The following is a 19,087-nucleotide window of genomic DNA, read 5'->3' on the forward strand; positions in this document are numbered from 1 at the left end:
TGCTGCCCGTGTTGAAGGCGCGAGTTCGGGAACTATACCATTGGACTATCCGGTGCCGTGCCGGATCAAAGATTAACGTGGCAGGACCCCTGTCATCTCCCGAAAGATTGAACACTACAATGTCTATCTGAATCATCGTGGATCCGGGCAATGTTTTGCAACCCATATATACACTATACTTTCAAGTGGAAAATACGTCCACTGGACACTAGGAAACCCAGAATTAACAGCTCGATGGGGCAGTAGAGACGCAGAGTGGTTATGGGTATACGATAGCAAGCCTTGTGGTGAACGATCGTGAAGACACCATGATTAATCTGGGATTGGACTGTCTGTCGGCTGGACCGTATATGCTTTGCCCCACTGTTCGCTTAGCGGAACAAAGACGACAAACGTCGTGTAAGTCTGCAATGCATGCAGGCAGCCATTTCTAGCCGCAGTCAACCACGTGTTCTTGGTCAGCTTTTGCTGTATTGGCTCTTACCGATATACATGCTTTTGGGGGGCTTCTTTCTTTGAAATAGAGGGGATTGAGAAGGCGGTGCAAATTGCTGCAAGCAGCCGTCCGTTGCGGAAGGAAAATAGGTAGCTCGATATCCATTTAGTTGTATAAAGACTGCTTTACAGCAACAGCCAGACTCTTTTTAATAGACATGCTCATTGCCCCAGAGCTACCTCTCAAGGGATATAATCACGCACGTGCCACTGAGAATGTCGTATAGCAATATTTTGGGATTGACGCAATATACCGAAGCTCAAGCTACCGCACCTTCAGGTGTGGCTATAGAAGTTGGCTCTAATCAGTGAGGCTGAGAAAACTAACTACCCAAAACAGACCAGGTTGATAAATAGCCATGCCTCGTCTTCCCCTAGGGCAGACACATCACATGTCAAACCAGCTTTCGAAGCTGGAAGCGAGCTGGGCGCTTGAGGCGGCCAATGGGACTGCGCAATGTAGGGTCTTTAAGCACGTGATAGACTGGCTAAATACATATGGACGTATCCGAATACTTCTTTCATACACCTTCTATCAGCATTCATTAAAGAGGCCAGTACGCCTCCAACGCCCGTCCCTCCTCCACATGAATATCCCGGATTTCTCTATACTGTTACAAGATCCACCTTACAGCATCAGCTCGAGGGGGTTCTCGATGGCCTGCTTCAGGGCCTTCACCCACTCGGCACCGACGGCACCGTCCACGACCTTGTGGTCGAAGCTGGCGGTGATGGTGATCTGGTCGTCCCACTGGATCGAGGTTCCCTCGGCGGTCTCGACGGGGACGGCCACCTTGCGGGTGGTGCCGACGGCGAGGATGGTAGACTGAGGGGGGTTGATGACGGCGGTGAAGTTGTCGACGGCGTCGTTCATGCCCATGTTGGAGATGGAGATGGAACCGCCCTGGTACTCCTCGGGCTTGAGCTTGCCGTCACGGGCCTTCTTGGCCAGCTCCTTGACCTTGGTGGAGATGGACTCGAGGCCACGGGCGTCAGCACCGGTGACAATGGGGGTGATCAGGCCGTTGGGGGTGGCGACGGCGACGGAAACGTCGACGCTGTTGAACTGGCGGATGAAGTCGCCCTGCCACGAAGAGTTGGCGGCGGGGACCTTCTTGGAGGCCACGGCAATGGCCTTGATCAGGAAGTCGTTGACTGAGATCTTGAACTTGCCGTCGGAGCCGGCGTTGAGGGCCTCACGAAGCTTGAGCAGCTTGCTGACGGAGAGCTTGCTGGTCACGAAGAAGTGAGGGTTGTTCTGGGTGGACTCTTGGAGGCGCTTGGCAATGGTCTTGCGCATGTTGGTGAGCGGGATATCCTCGTACGAAGCGGCGGCAGGGGCAGCAGCACCGGAGGCACCGGCGGCGGCGGCCTGCTTGGCGGGCTTCTTGGCCTCGCGCTCGAGGGCCGTCTCGAGTCTGCCTTCGGAGGAGTATTGCTCGGGGGCGGGCGTAGGGGCGGAGGAGGACTCGGAAGACGACTTGGACTCGGACTTCTCCTCCTTCTTGGGCGCAGGAGCGGAGGCGTCGCCACCAGCATCGGACAGGCCGAACTTCTCGAAAGCGGCGACATCGGTACCTTCCTCGACGTAGACGGCGATGGGCTAGCAATTGGGGAAAATCCGTCAGCACAAGTGAACTCGGGTCTGGCCGCGATGGCACCGGAGAGATCGGGGGAAGTAGTCGAGAGAGAGAAAAACTTACGCTGCCAACGGCGATATCCTTGGCGCCAGCATCCTTGAGGACCTTGGCCAGTACACCCTCCTCCTGGAACTCGAAGTCCATCTGGGCCTTGTCGGTCTCGATCTCGACCAGGACGTCACCGGGGGCGAGGGCGTCGCCGGCCTTCTTCTGCCACGCACCAATGTTTCCGGCCGTCATGGTCGGGGACAGGGCGGGCATCTTAATGACGGTGTGAGAGGGGAAACGAGGCGTACCATCTCGCTAATTGGGGCGAGAGGCCGGCGACTCTGAGGGAGGAGGTCTGTTGAAGGGCTCGCCTTCGCAGCACGGCGCTGAACATGGTGAGGGATGGGAGGGTTGGGGAGATGCCGGACAGACAGACGAGAGAAGGGAAAATAAAAAATGCAATGCGATAGCAATGCTGGTTGGTCCGGGTGGGATTGAGAAAGAAAAAAGAGGGAAGGGGACTTCAATTGACAAATTGGATCAATGTGAAGCTTTCTCTCTCCGAAGACCTGGCAGTTGACAAGAGACCGTAAAATTCAAAGGTGGTGGTGGTAGTCAGTCAAGTCAGGCGAAAGGTACCTCGAAGTGGATGGAGTGTGTGTGGGTGAGCGGCGGGATATTTTCGTCGCGTTGCTTGTTCCGGAGCTTCTCATCTTCTCAACGCTTGCCTTTTTTCCCAGCAAGCTGGCTGGAGCTCAAAGAAAAAAAAGTCGCAATTGGCTTTTTGGGGTTTCTGCGATGCGCTTAGCCTGTTACGGGCTGGTCCCCCACTCTAGGTGCTCTAAGTGCGCTGCTTAATGCGTCTCTGCCATCTTTAATTGATTGAGGTCAATCAATTGGATGGACACGCTGGACATGGTGAACATGGTGAACAACTTGATATGCACGGATGGCATGCATCTTGCACGGCGATGCGTTGATTCGTAACAGTCCAAAGCCGCAGGTCAACACAATGAAGGGCTTCTGCAGGTTTCGGACACCGGGTCCCGAGTTGGAAAGAGAGACTTCCCTTCACCATGTCCCAATGGGGTTAGAGAAAGAAGTCCCTGGGGATGGGGTCGAGCGCGAGATAAGAGAGAGATGGTGCTTAGATCCAGCCCTCCTACTGCTGCCGCGTACAAATACAAATCTGCTACTAGATCTAGTATCAATGTCAATAGCATTTAAATGACACCTGCGGGTTTTCCGATTGCATGCACTCACATACTTACTTACCTTGGCATGTAATGTAGAGGCAGGCAAGAATGAATACATACTGACTATATGTGCATATCAAATCGGGAAGCTTATCGCGGAAGGAAGCTTGAACCAAGCTGTTGGGAATTCTTCATGAGAGCTCGAGGCGGTTGAATCCGTCAAGTAACCAGATCGACACCTACATAAGTAGAAATTGGCCATTTTCTGCTGGTTGCCTTGCATTTGGCTGGCCTCATTTGCATATTGAGAGCTAATTCCTTGCGCGGATAGGTTGATCATTGATCGTAGCGAATCAAATCCGAATCCGACAGCGGAGTTAAGACCTTTGGATGGAGGCTTGTTGTTGGACTCTCAGCCACAGGCAATGACCCCTATTCTGGGTTAATATCAGATCAAATCACCAAACCCACCGAGCCCATGCTTGATGACGATCGGGGCTGGAAGTGGCTCTTCGTTGTAGTTTTTTTCTTTTCCTGTCATGTCTTGTCGTCGTATTGTCGTATTTTTGGTACAGCCAAGGGGACCACCAAGCACCTACCGCGGTACGTACCTCGCACCCCGTATCTTCCGTCACCCCCTGGCCAATGATCCATCGAAAATGCTCCCTACGCAAGAGGCCTGAGATCAAGGAGGACAGCTGTAGACTTCTCGAAGGTTGGTTATGTAACCGACTGTCATACATACTGCTAGTTGCATTGGCGATTGCATCTCCCGGGCGAGACTTGGGCATACATACAATCAATTAATTCAAGCTTGAATCATCAGCAACATTGCTGGCAGCTTCGGGTGCGACATCCAGTTCGAACTCTATTGTTCGCGTCCAAGTTCCATCCCAGATCCAATTCATTTCTCGATTGGCCATCTGCCCCCTAAATTTACTGGATGCCTGCTATGCTGAGGACAGAGGACAGATAATTCCTGACTCGGCTTGCTGCGTTCACATTCATTCACCACTCCCTTTCTCAGCTGTCCACACGCCCGATCTATTTGGGAACTAAGTCGCGGTGCACGTATCCAATTCTACTGCTGCATTTGACCCGCCGCTATCCATCCCGCCGCATCCCATTCGAGACGAAGCGCATCCCCCTAGCGTATCCCTAGACACGCAGGGTCAAGAGATACGATACATACCTCGACCTCCAAGACCCAAGACCAAAGACCACATATTGCCAACCAACACGGCCAGCCCTCGCAGCACCCATCCGAGCCCCCCGACGACGCTGCCGCCGACCGCGAATGGCCAACGACACTGAGTCGTGAATGCGGACGCCATGACCTCACTCGTCTTCGTGGTGTCCTCTTTGGAGGTCATCGAGGCCTCCAAAAGAGGCCCAGAGGAACAAGCAGCTTGCCGACCTGACCGAAAAGGCTCTCAAGGTCATTAAAGAAGGCGGCGACCCGCTGCCCGACCCCAACATCGTCTTCGCGCCTCTGCAACTGGCCACCAAGCTGAACAGCAGCCAATTGACAAATGCCGCCCTCGACTGCATAGGCAAACTCATATCCTCCTCCTACTTCTCCGCGCATACCGGCGCAACCCAGGAAGACGGCACAGAGCAGGCCCCGCTCATCGACCGCGCCATCGATACCATATGCGACTGCTTCCAGGGCGAGACCACCCCCGTCGACGTCCAGCGCCACATCGTCCAGGCCCTCCTTGCCGCCGTGCTCAACGATAAGATCGTCGTACATGGTGCCGGTCTCTTGAAGGCCGTCCGTCAGGTCTACAATGTCTTCCTCCTCTCCAGGAGCACCGACACCCAGCAGGCCGCCCAGGGTACCTTGACCCAGATGGTGGGCATGGTCTTTGAGCGCGTCAAGACGAGGCTGCATATGAAAGAGGCGAGGATGAGTCTGTCCAAGCTGAAGCACAGCACTAGCAACGTCACCTTCGACGCTCCCGAGTCCGTGAATGGCAACGGCAACGGCAACATCCATGTGTCGGTAGAAGGGGACGACGATGGTGATGGCATGCACGATGGCGCGTCCGAGACTGCGCCTTCCGAATCCACAAACAATGACGGCGCGAAGCTGACGCTGAAGGATCTTGAGCACAGAAAGAGCTTCGACGACTCAAATCTAGGCGATGGCCCGACCATGGTCACACAAATAAAAACGACGAAGCCGGTGCGAAGCAACTCAGAGCCGGCGACGGGCGAGAGTGTTAACGGCGACGACACGGCAGAGTCCCTGGATGCCGAGGATGAGGTGTACATTCGGGACGCCTACCTCGTCTTCCGCTCCTTTTGCAACCTGTCTACCAAAATCCTGCCACCCGATCAGTTATACGATATCCGTGGCCAGCCGATGCGATCCAAGCTTATCTCTTTGCACTTGATCCGCACCCTTCTCAACAACCATATTCTCATCTTCACTTCTCCTTTATGTACCATCACCAACACCAAGAGCAACGAGCCGACCAACTTCCTCCAGGCCATTAAGTATTATCTATGTTTAAGTATCACAAGAAACGGCGCCAGCTCCGTAGATCGGGTCTTCGAAGTCTGCTGTGAAATATTCTGGCTCATGTTGAAATACATGCGAGCCCCTTTCAAGGTAACATCGTCCTCTCGCCCAGCCCCAGCATAGAAAATTGCGCTAACCCCGGGATCAGAAAGAGATTGAGGTATTCCTCAACGAAGTATATCTTGCGCTCCTGGCGAGGCGGACTGCGCCCCTGTCGCAAAAACTGTATTTTATCAACGTGTTGAACCGTCTCTGCGGCGACCCTCGAGGTCTGGTCGAGACGTACCTGAACTACGATTGCGACAGGAACGTTGCAAACATTTTTCAGACCATAATCGAGGACCTCTCCAAGTTCGCAAGCACCCCCGTGCCGATTACGTCGGCCCAGGAACAACTATACGAAGATAAATTCTCGAACTCTGGCAATGGCGCCGACTGGCAGCTCAAGGGCATGCTACCGCCGCCCTTGACCGTGGTCCAGATCGCGCCTCCGACGGAAATCGAGTCCGAGGTACCAAAGGACTACATAATTAAGCGGACGGCACTGGATTCGCTCGTGGAGGCGCTTCGATCCCTAGTCAACTGGTCCATGGTCGGACGACCTGACGCCAACACAGGCTCTCCGGATGAGACTCGCGGTTCGTTGGAAGACATAAGGGAGTCGATCGACCCTTCCGCCAGTGACAGCACATCACGTCTCGAAACCCCACTGCCTCCTTCGACCCCCATCATAGAGGATGACCCTGCTCAGCTGGAGAAGGAGAAGGCGAGAAAAACGGCCATGACGAACGCCATCAGGGCTTTCAACGAGAAGCCCAAGAAGGGCGTCAAGCTTCTGCTGCAAGGTGGTTTCATTCCCAGCGACAGCCCGGAAGACATTGCCAGGTTCCTGATCTCGACTCCTCAGCTGGACAAGGCACAGATCGGAGAGTACCTTGGTGAAGGTGATGCTAAGAACATTGAAATCATGCACGCTTTCGTGGATACCATGGACTTCGCCAAAAGGCGTTTCGTCCCTTCGTTGCGCCAGTTCCTGCAATCGTTCCGATTGCCTGGTGAGGCACAAAAGATCGATCGCTTCATGCTGAAGTTTGCCAATCGCTACGTCATGGGCAACCCCAACGCGTTCGCCAATGCCGATACGGCCTATGTCCTGGCCTACTCGGTTATTTTACTCAACACTGATCTGCACAGCAGCAAGATCGCGCGGCGAATGAGCAAGGAGGACTTCATCAAGAACAACAGGGGTATCAACGACAACGCCGATCTTCCTGACGACTACCTGCTCGGCATTTACGATGAAATCGCAAATAACGAGATCGTACTGAAGAGTGAGCGTGATGCTGCGGCTGCTGCGGGTATGACGACGGCGACGTCAACGGGCTTTGCTGCGGGTCTCGGTCAGGCTTTCTCCAATGTCGGCCGTGATCTTCAGAGGGAAGCACACGTCCAACAGTCGGAGGAGATCGCATTGCGATCAGAACAGCTCTTCAAGAACCTCTTCAGGAACCAGAAACGCAATGCTGCCAGGGCTGGCATCAAGTTCATCCCTGCGACCTCGTTCCGCCACGTCGGACCCATGTTCGACGTCATTTGGATGTCGCTGTTCTCGGCACTTTCCAGTCAGATGCAAAAGGCCAGCAACATTGAGGTTCACAAGCTATGCCTGGAGGGAATGAAACAAGCAATCAAGATTGCTTGCTTGTTCGAGCTGTCAACGCCTCGAGAGGCTTTCATGACAGCTCTGAAGAACGCCACCAATCTCAACAACCCCCAAGAGATTCTCGCCAAGAACGTCGAGGCGTTACGGGCCATTTTGGAGCTCGGCCAGACCGAGGGTGACTATCTCCGAGAGTCGTGGAAGGATGTGCTGATGTGCATTAGTCAACTGGATCGACTGCAGTTGATTTCCGGAGGAGTCGATGAGGGCGCCATCCCGGATGTATCCAAGGCGCGCTTTATGCCACCTGAGCGAAGCAATACCAACGAGTCCAAGAAGTCGACAGCTTCTTCGCGGCGCCGCAATCGAACCAACACAGGCCCCAAGGGCTTCTCTATGGAGATTGCTCTCGAGAGCAGATCTGAGGAGGTCATCAGGAGCGTAGACCGCATCTTCAGCAACACCGCCAACCTCAAAGGTGACGCCATTGTTCATTTCGCCAAGGCATTGACCGAAGTCAGCTGGGACGAGATCAAAGTATCGGGTTCCAACGACTCGCCGCGTACTTACAGCTTGCAGAAGATTGTTGAGATCAGTTACTACAACATGACGCGTGTGCGATTCGAGTGGGCCAATATCTGGGCAGTGCTTGGTGAACACTTCAACAAAGTCGGATGTCACATCAATACTGCCATTGTCTACTTCGCCCTCGACTCTCTCCGGCAGCTGTCGATGCGTTTCATGGAGATCGAGGAGTTGCCAGGTTTCAAGTTCCAAAAGGATTTCCTGAAGCCCTTCGAACACGTCATTGCAAACTCCAGCAATGTAACTGTCAAGGATATGGCATTGCGCTGTCTGATTCAGATGATCCAAGCTCGTGGGGAGAACATTCGATCTGGATGGCGGACAATGTTTGGCGTTTTCACGGTGGCAGCCAAAGACCCCCACGAATCGATCGTCACGCTCGCGTTTGAGAACGTCTCCTTGGTCTATAAGACACGGTTCGGGGTGGTGATTTCTCAAGGCGCCTTTACAGATTTGATTGTCTGCCTGACCGAGTTCTCCAAGAACGTCAAGTTCCAGAGGAAGAGCTTACAAGCGATGGAGGCATTGAAGTCGATCATTCCGAGAATGCTCAAGGTCCCGGAGTGCCCCCTTTCCCAGCGATACGATGCATCAGGGACTCTAGACGCCAATGCGCCCAAAGCCCCCGATGCCTCCACCAAGCAACCGAGCGGGACATCCCTCGAGGAGGGATTCTGGTTCCCCATTCTCTTTGCCTTCCATGACGTCCTAATGAACGGAGAAGACCTCGAGGTTCGGTCCAATGCCCTCAACTACTTCTTTGAGGCTCTTCTGAAGTATGGCGGCGACTTCCCACCGGACTTCTGGGACATCCTCTGGCGCCAGCAGCTTTACCCCATCTTCATTGTGTTACGTTCACGGCCTGAGCTTAGCAACGCATTAAGTCACGAAGAGTTGTCCGTGTGGCTATCAACGACCATGATCCAGGCTCTCCGGAACATGATTGTGTTATTTACCCATTTCTTTGATGCATTGGAGTACATGCTCGATCGGTTCCTCGACCTCCTGGCGCTGTGCATTTGCCAAGAAAACGACACTATTGCCCGGATAGGAAGCAATTGCCTACAGCAGCTCATTCTTCAGAATGTGCTCAAGTTCAGTCCTGGGCACTGGAACCAGATTGTCGGCGCTTTCTGCGAATTGTTCGAGAGGACAACCGCTTACCAACTGTTCTCGGCGACTACGATTAACGCGCCTTCGGCCCTCTCCCCACCTCCCAATGGGCTTGGCTTTGAGGTTCCCTTGACTCCGACTGAAGACACCGAGGAGGGGAATCCGCTCAGCATCAATGGCACTGACAAGAATGGCCAGCCATCCGAGTCGGAAGCTAAATCAACCTCGCCACCACCGACAGCTATCGATGACGAGAGCCTACGCACGCCCACCACCATGTCGGCCGCGACCCCGCTGGAAGACTACAAGCCAAACTCATCTCTTCAGCAACAGCCTGTGGTCGTGACAGCCGCTCGACGCCGCTTCTTCAACCGAATCATTTCGCGCTGTGTTTTGCAGCTGCTCATGATCGAGACGGTCAATGAGCTCTTCTCCAACGAGGCCGTCTATTCGCAGATCCCCTCAGCCGAGCTACTGCGGCTGATGGCACTCCTCAAGAAGTCGTTCCTCTTTGCGCGCAAGTTCAACAACGACAAGGAGCTGCGGATGCGCCTGTGGCGCGAGGGATTCATGAAGCAGCCCCCAACCTGCTGAAACAGGAGAGCGGATCGGCGGCTACGTACATCCAGATCCTCTTCCGCATGTTCGCCGACACGTCGCCGTCGCGGGCGGAGAGCCGGCCCGAGGTGGAGAAGGCGCTGATCCCGCTGTGCAAGGACGTCATCAAGGGGTACCTGGCGCTGGAGGAGGAGTCGCAGCAGCGCAACATCGTGGCGTGGCGGCCCGTCGTGGTCGACGTCCTGGAGGGGTACGCGGCCTGGCCCGACAAGGAGTTCGACGAGCACCTCCGCGCCTTCTACCCGCTCGTCGTCGAGCTGCTCAGCAAGGAGATCAGCCCGGACCTGCGCGGCGCCCTCCTCGCCGTCCTCCGCCGCATCGGCGAGGTCGCCCTCGGCATCGAGAACATGGCCGGCGGCCAGCAGCGCAGGGAAAGCATCGTCAGCGTCGCGGCGACGGAGACGCCTACGGCGGCGGCGGGCGAGATGATGGGCAATGGCGAGGGCGAGGAGGAGGGCGAGGTGGGGATGAGCAGTATGCGAGGCTAGTTGCCTAACTGACTGCATCCGTAAAGGGGGGTCGTGCATCTTGGAATGTAGTTTATTCTGCTGGGCTTTTGGGTGAGGGACAGCAACAGCAGCAGCAGCAACGATTAGACTTAGAACTTCTTTACTTTCAGGGGGACAGGCATTAAGGCGCGCGTGTCCAGCAAGTCAAGTCTTGAGTTGCAGGTTTGCTTTCCCGCCCATATACATGCATGGCTGTTCTTTTCCACCAAAAAAGTCGATTGATGCCAATTAGCGGCGGCGATGTTACTTGGGTCAGCATTTTGTAGTATAAAAAATGGAACGGGTTTATTTGACGAATGGATTGAACTTGGTTCGTCGGGATACGACACGCGTGTTCACCTTGACTGTACCGACCGATGACAACACCCTGCAGATCATCAGGGGTTGAGCCTCATTGGTAGGATATCGTTCCGTGTCATGTATCATCGTTCAGCAGCTTCTTTTGCCTACCGACAGACTTTGTCGATGATCATCGGATGGGTACAAATTGCGAGGCTAGATCTGCAATAGCGTCGAGCAGTATTGGCTGCGTATGATTGGAACAACTCCACGACGCGTGGTCCTTTCTCACTTGACGCATTGGAGGTTGAAGTTACACACGACGGGCACGGTAGCTCCCCCTCCTCCCTGAGAGAAAAGTGCACTTTGGGGAAACACATCCCATCCCATGCGTCGACCTCGACGCTGAGATGACATCCGCCGTGAGACACTTGCCTCCCGAGAGCACACATGACATGTGACTAGCAATCGATCGCCGCCAATCCATCAATCTCCAGCGGATGGCTCAATATATTATGATCGACCTGGTCCTGCGGATGCGTAGACTGAGCGCAGTGCGTTGGTTGATAGCAACTAATGCATGATGGTGTTGAACGATGATGACCTAATTACCACTGCAAGCTCACCCGCGGAGATCGGATTGCGACTGATCTGATTCGCCGTATGATCAAGGCCGACTGGCGAATGGGAGTGGCTTACGCCGGCATGCTCAACTCCCCTTCTCTCCAATTTCGTTTTGCAAGATTTGATGCAAAAGGGTGAGTTTGGGACAAGGAAGCTCCTCACGACAAACAAGATAGACATGAAATCAGGGGCCGTTGATGCTCGATTCTATTGATAGAAGTAACAAAGATATACAATATCTAAGAAAACCACATGATTATATATCATACAATGACTGTGTGCCCCTTTCCCCCGCATTCCATGCAGCCAAGACAAAAAAAGGGGCTGGCTCAGCATCTAGCCCAACACAGACCCTTGCAAGTCCAAGTCCCACGAAAGCAGGTCATACGACATCAAGTCGCTGCCCAAATCGACCGAGTCCATGCTCTGCAGCTCGGCTTCCCAATCAATCAGCGCATCGTCGTCATTGCCGTGTTGTGGTTGGACGTAGGATCTGCCGGTGAGCGCCATAGCCTCGGCCACGATCGATGCGCCCCCGTCGTCCCGCGGACGCTCTACTACCCCTGGAGGAACGAGGGCCGTTGGCAATGACGACGGCGAAGCCAGCGACGGCGGCGAGGATCCTTCGGACACGCCGCCGCCTCCCGAAACCTCGTCTGCGCCGCCGCCCAGGGCGGTGCGGGTCAACGCCTTCTGCCGCGCATCCCCGGCCTCGTACGCCAGGACGAGCTGCCACCCCGGCCCAGCTCCAGGGGCCGTCGGCGTCGCATGTAGGGGTAGGCTTGCCACAGCCGACGGCTGAAGTCGAGGACGCGACGACACGGGCCCTCCTCCTCCTCCTCCATCGCCTGGCTTCTGTGCTGCTGGCCTTCTCCGACGTGGGAAAAGCCGCGGGCGAGCAAGGACTGGGCGCAATGCAGGATCCGCAGGGTCACGACGGTGAAGAAGGCGTGGGCGCTGAAGAAATGGGCCAGATTGTAGTTGGCGAAGTCGCACGATTTGGGGGTAAACTGCTCTTCTTCTTCTTCTTCTTCTTCCTCCTCTTCTTTCGGGCCAGAATGGTGGTGACTGTTTCGGCTGTCGTTCTCCACCTCGACGATGCTGCCCAGCTCGACGGCCTTGGTGAAAACGGACTGGTCCAGCCCGTCCAGGTACGCGAGCAGCGCGCCCGCCTGCAGGGCGACCTCGGCCGCCAGCACAACGTCCGTCGGGTTCGCGTGGAGATGCCGCAGTCGGCGCACCAGGGTCGGCCATACGGCGACTTCGGTCCAGAACCGGTAGAAGCGGCTCAGCAACGTCGGCTTCAGGGGGTCGTGTCGAGGGCTTTGTGGAGGGCGGCCGACCAGCAGGGCTCGGCCAATGTGCTGTCTTTGCCGCAACGCACATCGTCCATCAGCTGTGGTTTTGCCGAGATCGGTCAGGTCAGTTGGTCTGGTCCACGGCAAAGAAAGAAAGATCATGACGCACCACGGTGAAGAAGCTTTCGAATATCAAATGCAAGTCGAGCTCCGAGAAGCCTCGACTGTAGCCGCCAGTGCTGATCACGGCGGATAGACCCGCGGCGTGGCTACTTTGATAGGAAATGGAAACGTCGTTACAAACTATCTGATGGGAATCAGCCACGGTCTTGGTTGGCAGCAGAACAAAAGGCCGGAAATAAGTCACCTCCAACTTGTGCAGTATGGTCTGGGCCGCCAGCGTAGTCGTCGTAAGATGGGAGGAGGAAGAGTCTTCTTTGAAGGCGTGTTCCAGAGCTTGCTGCAGACTCCGGAGAGCCGCATCGTAGAGCTTGGCGTCCAGCCACTTGCATCTAGTCCACCTTCGCTGCATGTTGAACCAGGAAGCCACCAAGAGCTTCGTTGCGTGCTGCAGTGCGGCGCTCTGAGCGAGTAAAGGGGTAGTAGCCCAAGCGAAGCACCCCACAGGTGCAGGTCGAGGCCCGTCCCGGGCGCGGCATCCAAGCACCACACGAGCTCTGCCGCAAGCCGTTCCGAGGGTGCCGGAGTGACGAGACGCGGTGCGGAATGTTTGGGAAGTCGCATTCTGCCGAAGCTGCCCCCGTCCTCGTAAGTGATACGGTCCCAGGAGGGTTTCGGTCGACGTTTCAGGGACCGCAGGGGTGCAGGCTTTGCTTGCTTGTCGCTCTCGTGTTTGGGAGTCGAGATGTCACTTCTGCCACTTGAGGTAGAAGATGCGCTGTCGTAGCCTCCGGTCGCCGAGTGGCAGCCATTGACGATGAACTTCATCTTCGGCGGGCCGGAGCAGGGGCGCTTCGCACGTTGACATGTGCCGCATGTGGGCCAGGCCTCATCGCACTATACAGGGAGAAGGCCATTAGGGGGTCATGTCTCAGCATGAGAGAGTGCATCCTTGAAGAAACAAAGTGGAAATTGGTTTGAGTAGATGGAGGAAAGGGACTCGCCTTTGTTTTCCTTGTCTTACAAAAGCTACAACGGTTCGATTTGGGTATGCCGACCATCTTGTCGCACACGTAACGCTTTATATCAGCAAATGCGGTTCTGTTTGCTCGAATAGCTCACGGGGCCTGTCGGATGAATGACGTGCTTGCCGGCTCCCCTTGTGGAAGGGTCGGTGTAGATGTGAGGAGTTCCAAGTATTATAGTCGGTCCCTTGCAGGCAAGATGTCTTGAGAACGCCACACCACAACCAGGCCCTGAAAATGATCATGTGAGACGACTACTACAGCGTTATCACCCGCTTCTAGACTACTATTGAAGGAGATACGGAATAACTCTGATTGGATACCGACCGTGGATCGCCGCGGGCAGTACTGGGATATCGAGGCAGACATGATGCTCCGCAAGTTATTGCTTATGTTACCACACTACCAATCTTGACCCATGTCTAAAGAAGCTCATTTGGGGGACTTGGTTCTGCAGCCAAGAGCGAACAGAAGTTGGGGACGGGACAAGCCATCTTATTGGCCCCTTTCTTTTGGAGACCTTGATTCGCACCCTCCACCCCGAACTGGTTAATTGTGATAGAAAAAGACTGCGCTACCCAAGCCTCTCCAAACCCGTCCATCAGCGATTGCTTCCCCTGGTTTCCATCGCATCTTCAACCAGGGGCGGGAGGACTCCCAACCAACGCGTTTCTGGCATCATAGGACTTGCAGCAGCGAGAGCAACGGCGCAGCAGATGGATGCTGAGATCAACTCAGCAGACTCGGGACCTCAGACCGCAGAAGATCTGCACAACAGCCACAAACGCTTACATAAAGTAAAGTAGGGAGTGACCGACTGATTCAGCCCTGCCTAACAGGGCCTGCCACGTACAAGGAAGGAAAGTGACCCTCCCACTCCAGCCCTTATAGGGTTGCAAGGCTAGGTGACTGCTGACTACCGCTTTCCCAAAAGTGCACTTTTGCTGCCGGAACGGACGAGTTGGGGGGGCCTCCTACTCTCAATTGGGGTTTGGCAGCATGTCGTGTTAATTGGTGCCGAAGCTGCAGTGGTCGCTGATTCATACAACTGCAGCTTATCTGCACAATTGCACATTCTGAAACCAAATCAGCGGCGGCATGCACAGATGTATCTTCGGTCTTTCCTGCTACCCACAATGGCTGGGCGTTCGTATTCAGATAAGCCGCTAAATGCTACGATCTCATGTCATACGGTTCCCTCCCGCCAGGATTGGCGCCGGTGGGAATCGAATATCCACCCGCCTATCCTCGCTGACGCGGGACTTCTTCATGGATCGGGATCCGTGGACTCTCCGAACAACGCATGGCGGCGGGTTTGGCCAAAACTGGAGCAGTGAGACTCTAAATGTGACGTCGCTATATTTGAACATCGTCCCTGATTGGACGCCATCTTCTCAGCACCATTCTTGCTTTCCAGGTTCCAGGTCCCGGGAACAGTCATCGGATAATCCGCGGTGACCCGTGGCAGAGCTTAGGATGACTTTTGAATCCCATTCAGTGAGCAGTCTCACAAGGCTTTTGAGGCTCACACGAGAGTCCACAAATAGGGGAAGTATGGTACTTTCACTTCTCGCGGCGAACGGAGTAGATGGATGTGTGTCGCTGTTATTAATGTACTTGAACGTAGAAGGGGTACGTTGAGCTACCCAACAACTGCAGCTGATGCCTCAAACTCATTCGGGATCAGCAGCCAGTCAGGACTTGGGAGTCGCCCTTCGTGGGAGCCAGACCATACCATTTTTGGCAATTCAATACCACCAGCCCCTGAATACAGACGTTCATTTGGGGTGCTGTTGCTGGGAAGATGCAAAATCGCTCCAAAGGCTGGCATGAAGCCCGTCACTCTAGTATGCAGTGTATCATATTGTCTTTCCATGCATTGGATAGGACGGTAGGTGGTATAAGGGGGCCAAATGAGATCAGAAGGGTTGAGGTCGAGCCAGGATGAGCAAGCCAGGTTTGTCGGTCAAGTATGGGCTGGAGCATTCGACTCCCGGAACGCCCCAGGCTTGCACTTAGGGCTTCGTCCATACAGACATACGGTAGGTTTGTCCTCGTATCTTCGAGACAGGGTGCTCATAGCCAAGTATGGTATCGCAGGCCAGGGAGCAGGGCTGTCGGTTGGATTAGTATTGGCTGTATCCCGGTTGCCGCCGTATCGATTGATGCCTAGAAATGCGGGCTGGGTCAATGTTAACAACATGAATGGGCATTTCGACGCAGAGAGCGATCAGTGAATTGGTGGCTGTGAATAAACAGGTAGAGAGGGTTCAAGAGATCAAGAGAAGAACTGGCGCGAAGAGCTGGCAGAGTCTGAGAGGAGATGAGGTAAATGATGATGGCACAGGCGGAGATAGGCCGCCTTTCACATCGAGGCGCCCGGGCAGGCGTTTTCAAGTGGAAGATGCCCGTGCTTGTCGACGGGTGTCTTCATTCCAGGCGTGGGACACACCACCAAGATGCACTTCCGGCAACCCAATAATTGTACAGACAACCAATGTAACTCGGAATTGATTGGGGATGGGATGCTTGATAGTAACAAGGTAATTGAAGCAAGCAATTACCTTTGATGCCTCTATCTACCTCAAAACAGACACCGACACAACATGGTGCAACATGTAGTTAGCAACAGTGACATAACAGAAGTGAGGATGGAGGAAATTGGCCAGATTGGAGAAGACGATGAGCCGTACATCCCAAGGACAGGGCGTCCGAGCAATGAACAAAGCTGGACCTCGAGGTTCCATGGGCTCCCCATCCAAGGAAGGAGCCATATCGAATCACAACAGTCACGGGAGGTATGTGTCATTCGAGAGCAACGGCAGTGACCAAGTCTTCGACAACACGTGTGAAAGCAACCGAAGGAGACAAAAACGGCAATTGGGTTCTTGTGCATTGCACGTCAATTTTGTTTGGCCGTTTTTGGGGTAGCTGCCTTTATTGCCCTCTCGTGGTTCTCAGTTCAAATCCAGCCGACGAGAAAGATATACAAACCAAGACTGAATATCACCTCGGAAGCCGCCTGTCCCATCAATAAAAGCCACATCCCTCCCCTTCGCAAAACATTGTTGTTCCGGAGCGCCTTCACTTTACAATTATGACGTATCAAGATGGAGCCATTAGCAGCCGCAAACAACCACGTGCATACGAACATGGCAACAAGTCGAAGAAGCAGGCCTGATGCAGTATTTTGGTATGGTAGTATCCCGTACCAGGGTCGCGGTTGATTTTCTTGGGCCAGGATCCACCGTTCTACCAGGCTTGCTGCTTCTAGTAGAGTAACTAGAGGTAGCATAAGGATTGTGTAGACTCGGAATAGCGGGACGAAATCCAGCCCAGGCTCGGGGCCAACAGTTGGTGTTGGGGGAAGGCGCGGAAGGTAGTTTCTGGTTTGAAACCGGGTATGCATTCCAAAATACGGGTCTCGGTCTGGACCGCGCGATCTAGGATGGCCTGGACGGTGGTGACGTGTCTCTGAAGGTATGTGGTGTAGATACGGGTGGTTTGGGTGTCGAGGAAGGCATCCACCTCCCTTATCTTGTCCATGTTGAAGAAGGAGGTCGAGTGCGAAGTAGTTGCAGAAGGAGTGTTTGTTGGTCCGGGGTTGTTACTGTTTTGGAATATGTGAGTGAAGTGAAGGGCAAGCAATCATTCCAGGAAAGAAGGAGCAGGAGCATGCTAATATATGTGAGCCACGTATCGGAGAAGTCAAAAGGTGCTGGATAAGAAACTTTATCTCCAGGCAGACACAAGGCATGCAAACTCTCCTGATCATGTCTCCACAAGACTATATCTAACAATTAAATATATAACTTTCAAACTAAATATATAATAGCTTCCTTTCTCCGATAACTTAAGTTATCCTATATAGAGAAGCCTACCTCGCTCCCTCTCTTCCACACGCATCAATACCAAATCCACTTCCGACAAGACCTCCTTCGCATTGCTGATCACCATCTCCGTCCAATAGGTGTGACTCCTTGCTACTGCCAGGCACGACATTCATCTTTCATTCTAGCTTACCTGCCACCACACGGCCTTGCCCTGCAACTCCTTCTACAACCATCGATCGCACAGTCTGTGTGCGTCCGTCTTCGCCTACGAGAATGGGCTGCTGTGCTGCGATTAAGGCTTTTTTCAAGCCCATCTGGGACTGTCTCGACGCGGGCTACGAGACCTACGAGGAGGCCTTACCTGACCCTATCGGCGGAAACCTGGTGGCTTTGAATGCATGTTCGAACGCATGGATGACCTTTTCGGCTCAGCAAGCGGCTCAGCAAGCAACGTGTTGAGTACGGCCGCGTCGCTGGCAGATAAGGAGCATCGCTGGCAGTCAGGAATCATGGTAGTAGCTGCGTACTCCAGCTTGCTCGATGCGATACTGCTTTGCGAATGACGCTGGCCGACCACCCAACGACTTATTGGGTTCAACAATTATGTATTTGCGGTACAGTCACTTATTAGGATCGGGACTTGGGGTTGGATACTGTGATTGAATAATTATTAGGAGTTGGGGTTTAACAGCGCTCACCTGCCTTGTCCACCTTATCAAACATGCCATGGCCACTGTTGCTGCCGTTGCTGCCATGGCCACCAGCACCGCCAACACTGTCGCCAACTTGTCAACAACACTGTCTGTACTTTTGCAGCTGCTGAAAGACCAAGGTGGCAAGTAGCAGGTGAACACTGGCTGGGTATGCGTCACTGCACCCAGAAACCTACGGGTTTACCGCTCCTAGCTCTTGCTGCACGTCCTGAGTGACCTTTTGAGTCTGCTTCATAAAGTACTCCTGGGCCGCCCTTTCACCCTTCCTCCTAACGAGATCCTTCTCGGTTTCTTCGATGGAGGGTTCTCTGCAAGCCGTGACGATGGAGAGAATCATCACCAGGCAAATGACAGTTATTAAACCAGCTATCATAAAGTGCATAGCATCGACCCAGGACTTAGTAAATCCCACAGTGCCGAGGGCTTCAAGCATGGCATCGGTAGCAGGGTCGGTCACTGTTACTGCCGATTCGTCTCCATTGTGTGGACGTGCGCCGAAAGCGGGCATTGCGACTGATGATGTAAGGGTGGTGAGATCGAGGCTTGCGTTGAGTAGTGAGTACCAAAGTAGTTGGTGAGTACTCTGAGTAGTAAAGTAGTTGGTGGGTATGGTATGAATGAGGAATGAGGAATGAGGAATGAGGAATGAGAAAGGAGAAAGGAGGACGGGGGAATGACAGCAAGAGCAGATACTCTTTAAGTAGCAGTCTCGGATGGGGAAAGTCGCTCTTTTCGTAGATAGCGAGCAGGATTACCTAATTAAGAGTTTGCTAAACAGTAGTTGTTGCCGCCGAGTCTTTTCAAGGTTTAAAGTGAGCAGGTTCAGGTCCGCTCGAAAGAAGGGGCTTAAGGAGACGTCATTAT

General features: G+C 54.0%; 6 protein-coding genes across 6 annotated transcripts; 2 read left to right on the forward strand and 4 right to left on the reverse strand.

Annotated features, from left to right (window-relative positions):
• Nucleotides 1–1,123: 1,123 nt before the first annotated feature.
• PG998_004390 (uncharacterized protein) lies at nt 1,124–2,517 on the reverse strand (the record flags this gene model as incomplete). The annotated part of the gene is made up of 3 exons (XM_066871208.1): nt 1,124–2,098; nt 2,199–2,438; nt 2,464–2,517. The coding sequence occupies 3 exons, from the start codon at nt 2,515–2,517 to the stop codon at nt 1,124–1,126; spliced, it is 1,269 nt and encodes a 422-aa protein (XP_066734958.1).
• Nucleotides 2,518–4,651: 2,134 nt separating this feature from the next.
• Nucleotides 4,652–10,310, forward strand: PG998_004391 (Sec7 domain-containing protein; the record flags this gene model as incomplete). Its single annotated transcript, XM_066871209.1, has 4 exons — nt 4,652–4,687; nt 4,749–5,936; nt 5,995–9,758; nt 9,809–10,310. 4 exons carry the CDS (start codon nt 4,652–4,654, stop codon nt 10,308–10,310), a joined length of 5,490 nt encoding a protein of 1,829 aa, XP_066734959.1.
• A 1,260-nt stretch (nt 10,311–11,570) lies between these two features.
• On the reverse strand, nt 11,571–13,480 carry PG998_004392 (uncharacterized protein; the record flags this gene model as incomplete). Its single annotated transcript, XM_066871210.1, is given in 4 exon segments — nt 11,571–12,032; nt 12,047–12,598; nt 12,702–13,113; nt 13,158–13,480. 4 exon segments carry the CDS (start codon nt 13,478–13,480, stop codon nt 11,571–11,573), a joined length of 1,749 nt encoding a protein of 582 aa, XP_066734960.1.
• A 3,479-nt stretch (nt 13,481–16,959) lies between these two features.
• PG998_004393 (uncharacterized protein) lies at nt 16,960–17,223 on the reverse strand (the record flags this gene model as incomplete). The annotated part of the gene is made up of 1 exon (XM_066871211.1): nt 16,960–17,223. The coding sequence occupies one exon, from the start codon at nt 17,221–17,223 to the stop codon at nt 16,960–16,962; it is 264 nt and encodes an 87-aa protein (XP_066734961.1).
• Nucleotides 17,224–17,783: 560 nt separating this feature from the next.
• PG998_004394 (uncharacterized protein) lies at nt 17,784–17,969 on the forward strand (the record flags this gene model as incomplete). The annotated part of the gene is made up of 1 exon (XM_066871212.1): nt 17,784–17,969. The coding sequence occupies one exon, from the start codon at nt 17,784–17,786 to the stop codon at nt 17,967–17,969; it is 186 nt and encodes a 61-aa protein (XP_066734962.1).
• Nucleotides 17,970–18,395: 426 nt separating this feature from the next.
• Nucleotides 18,396–18,731, reverse strand: PG998_004395 (uncharacterized protein; the record flags this gene model as incomplete). Its single annotated transcript, XM_066871213.1, has 1 exon — nt 18,396–18,731. One exon carries the CDS (start codon nt 18,729–18,731, stop codon nt 18,396–18,398), a length of 336 nt encoding a protein of 111 aa, XP_066734963.1.
• Between the last annotated feature and the right edge of the window lie 356 nt (nt 18,732–19,087).

This window comes from Apiospora kogelbergensis (genome assembly GCF_038363985.1).
Source record: "Apiospora kogelbergensis strain CBS 113332 chromosome Unknown utg000002l_segment0_segment0, whole genome shotgun sequence".
NCBI classification, from domain to species: Eukaryota; Fungi; Ascomycota; class Sordariomycetes; order Amphisphaeriales; family Apiosporaceae; genus Apiospora; species Apiospora kogelbergensis.